Below are 4,004 nucleotides of genomic sequence, written 5' to 3' on the forward strand. Positions count from 1 at the left end.
AGCAGGAATCAGGAACAGAGACTGGAAATGCACAGGTTAACTTGGGGCAAGTCTTGAGACCACAGTACACATTGCCCTCCTGCCAGAGAGAAACAGAATTAAGGTCAGAAGGAGCTGCAGTACACGTAAAGGCTTTAGCTCAGTACCTGGGATGAGTAGGGGCTCAAACGTCCTTCCCCCATGCTCTTCCACAGTCAGTTATATGCACTTCCTAACTCTTATGATGCGTTATATTTTTTCTATTTACTATTTCTCCATGCCAGAGACTAAGTCACAGGAGATGGCGATTCTCATCAGGCATGCTGGTCTAAGATGAAACAAAGTAGTCAGTGTGAGGGCTGCCGTGAGACTCCAAACCACCAAATACAGTCTTGCCCCTCTCTTCTCTGTCCATTCTGGTCCCTATCGTGCTTCAGCTGGATGTTGGGGCTTTGGGGGAATGCAGATTTGCACAATAGCTGCCTTCTGTAACGCTCACTAGAGTTCTCCCTTCCAAAACAAGTAGACAAGCTCTTTGGGGTGATACAAAACTATAAAAGATCATCTGAATGGACAGCTCAGTCCAGCACAAGGCGAGGGAGAGGACCAAACGCACTTGCTGGTTATGTTTGCCCTTGCATAATGTTCATTCCCTAAAATTCTATGTTCCAAACATCATTCCTTGATCCTTGATCTTAGTTCTTAGAAGCATACTCTTCTGGAGCTAGGAGGGCTCCTGAAAGGTCATTAGGGAAGCATGGCTACGACCAAATTCTCCCGAACTACTGAGATGCTATAATTTTTACTAAAAATCCCTAAGCAAAGAGATTCTTTAGCTTCCCTTGTCAATCCGGTGTTTCATACCCTTTATAGGCGGAAAAGTTGTTTCTACATCTAACTTCATCCCCTCATACTTCAGCTTAAGCACCCATTTTACTCCATTTTTTCTGGTTCTATTTATTACATTCTCTGGGCCACACAATTAGATGATGATGTAATCAGTATACCTTATTCATGAAGTATACAGTTCTTTTGACAAATAATGTCACAGGAATCATCGTGATCAAGCATTTGTCGAGAGACTTTTCTCATTGCAGGGCACCAGGAACTGACTGGTTAGTGGAATATTTCAGAGATGGGAACCAAGAGACACCCCATTTTCTTGTGAATTGGACTGAGTGGCCCCAGATGGTGCCGGTGGCTTTTCCACCCATGGCATTTCCAAGGCTTATCAAATAACTGAGTTCTTCAGATGAAGGCTCTGGTGGTTTAATTATTGTGAAAAGAAGTACAGATCAAGATTACCAGCTCGTTTTTGTCCTTTTAAGCAGTCCTAAAGTTTTAAGACCAGGATATGACTGGGTCTGACCTCTTCAACAGAGTTGATCAAGGTTGATTAAGGTCAGGAAGGCTCATGATTTAGATGCGATTCATCTTCCAATCAAGCACCCTACAGTGTAGGCTTAAACTAAAAGTACAAGTATGGAAGCGCTCTTATTTGGGTAGGGGATAGCAGAGACATTAAGATACAGGGTCTTACCGAACAGCTGCACTGTGTGCATTGGTTGGGTTGCCGGTTCTGAAAGAGCCCTTCAGCCATGAACAGCTCACCGTGTTGGTAAGTGGTCCCGTTGTACTCACACGACTTGCTGGTCACCTTATTGTTCGCTGGGGGTAAGGAGTCTTCTGGGACAGGGTGGAGAAAAACCACACCGAGTATTGGCATCATTGCAAAGAATTTCACAAATTCCAACAGCAGATGGGGCTGTACCACACGGAGAGAGTTAAAAATAGTCCCTAATTCAGTGGCTGATGACTTGGATAATATTAAAGCAGCCAGACAGGAATAAAAAGTGACATGTGACTGTCCAACCATTCCTTCAATTTGGGGGCATTTATTGAGCACCTACTACGTACCAGGCACTGTGACAGGCACTAAAGAGATATCAGTGAAGAAGGGCAAGGCCCCTGCCTTGATGGAGCTATAACAGTGTTAGATGAACAAGGTATTAACTTGCCTGGAAGGAGGCAGTCTTTTCTGATAAGGAACCACCTATTATAACTACCCTGGTAACTTTACCCCCTCCCATGTTTTATAACACTTGGTATATGCTTGTATGCTTGTTCTAGCCTCTGGAGTCTTTGCTTCTTTTTAGTCTCTCCACGAAGATTGCCCCCTCCTTGCCACTCTTTTCCACCTACTGAAGTCCTGTCTGATTCTGAAGGCTCAGCAAAAGTCCACTTTCCTCCATGAAATAGTCCCTAACAGCTCCAGCCCATGATCTGCACCTCTCAAAGCATCTGATGTCTGAGGCACACCATTTGGCACTTGAATATTACTGTAACTCATATTTGCGAATTATAGTCACCTAGCCAACAATTTACAAAGAGCTTTCACAAACGTTATTACAATGGAGCCTCATAAGAACACTGTGAAGCAAGTAAGGCAGATTCTTATTTTCATTTTTCATTTGAGGGTGACATGCCTCTGATGTTGAATGACTTATCTGAAGTCACAAAGGTAGTGAGTGATGAAAAAGGGAATTGATATCTGGTCCTCTGTCTCTAAATTCCATTTTTTCCTACCAACCCATATATACATTTGTATATATTGCTTTTTGAAGACTTGTGACTCCGCCTTACACGTGTCTTTCTCCATGGAGTCTGGCACAGGGTTGCCATGTAGCAAAAAGGTCAATGCAGTTGGTGAGCTGACTCTAAGTGAATGGTTTCGAGAAGTCTTTTCATTGGGCTTCCTTAAAGTACATGCTGTGCACACACATACACACACATATACACACACCAAATATCAATGAACAAGTGCCCAGGTTAAACTAACCACCAGTGTACAAATTAACAATAGATAATTGTTATTATCTACAAGCAGAGCTTCGAAAGTACGTGCTGTGGGATAGTGGAAGAACAGAAATTAGCGGAGCTGTGGGTTTCATTAGAGGGAGGCTTAAAAAGTTAGACCATCCTGGTAACTCTTCTACATTGTTGGTGGGAATGTGAATTGGTGCAGCCACTAGGGAAAACAGTATGGAGGTTCCTTAAAAAATTAAAAATAGAGTTGCCATATGACCCGGCAATCCCACTCCTGGGCAGATATCCAGAGAAAACTCTAATTTGAAAAGATACACGCACCCCAATGTTCATACCAGCACTATTTACAATAGCCAAGACATGGAAACAACCCAAGTGCCCATCAACAGACAACTGGTTCAAGAAGATGTAGTATAGGGACTTCCCTGGTGGCACAGTGGTTAAGAATCCGCCTGATGGGTTCAAGCCCTAGCCTGGGGAGATCCCACATGCCGCAGAGCTACTAAGCCCATGCGCCACAACTACTGAGCCTGGACTCTAGAGCCCACGAGCCACAACTACTGAAGCCCGTGCACCTAGTGCCCGTGCTCCACAACGAGAGAAGCCACTGCAATGAGAAGCCCGCTCACCACAACGAAGAGTAGCTCCCGCTCGCCGCAACTTAGAGAAAGCCGGTGTGCAGCAACGAAGACCCAACGCAGCCAAAAATTAATTAATTAATTTTAAAAAGATGTGGTATATATTTACAATGGAATATTACTCAGCCATAAAAAAGAATGAAATATTGCCATTTGCAGCAAGATGGATGGACCTAGAGATTATCATAGTAAGTGAAGTAAGTCAGGCAGAGAAAGACAAATATTATATGGTATTACTTATATGTGGAGTCTAAAAAAAATTACTGTACAAATGAATCTATATACAAAACAGGAACAGACTAACAGACATAGAAAACAAATTTATGGTTACCAAAGGGGAAAGGTCGGGGGGAGGGATAAATTAGGAATATGGGATTAACAGATACAAACTACTATACATAAAGTAGATAAGCAACAGGAATTACGGTATAACACAAGGAACTATGTTCAATATCTTGTAATAAGCTATAATGGAAAATAACCTGAAATATAAATATATATATATATATATATACACACACACACACACACACACACACACACACACACACACACACACAT

General features: G+C 42.6%; 1 protein-coding gene across 4 annotated transcripts in view; it reads right to left on the reverse strand.

Annotated features, from left to right (window-relative positions):
• CHRDL1 (chordin like 1) overlaps positions 1-4,004 on the reverse strand; it is a 116,166-nt gene that overhangs the window by 47,976 nt on the left and 64,186 nt on the right. For 2 of the 4 annotated variants that reach the window (XM_007466299.1, XM_007466298.1), the window contains exons 4-5: positions 1,520-1,662; positions 15-79 (exon numbers count right to left, since the gene is read on the reverse strand). The exons of 1 other annotated variant lie outside the window; for it this stretch is intronic. In XM_007466299.1, coding sequence (XP_007466361.1) covers positions 15-79; positions 1,520-1,662 — 208 coding nt within the window. Of the gene's footprint in view, positions 1-14; positions 80-1,519; positions 1,666-4,004 lie in introns of all 4 variants that reach the window. One more of the 4 variants, XM_007466297.1, reaches the window with a different exon arrangement.

The sequence above is a fragment of the Lipotes vexillifer genome, unplaced genomic scaffold (genome assembly GCF_000442215.2).
Source record: "Lipotes vexillifer unplaced genomic scaffold, Lipotes_vexillifer_v1.1 scaffold298, whole genome shotgun sequence".
NCBI lineage: Eukaryota > Metazoa > Chordata > Mammalia > Artiodactyla > Lipotidae > Lipotes > Lipotes vexillifer.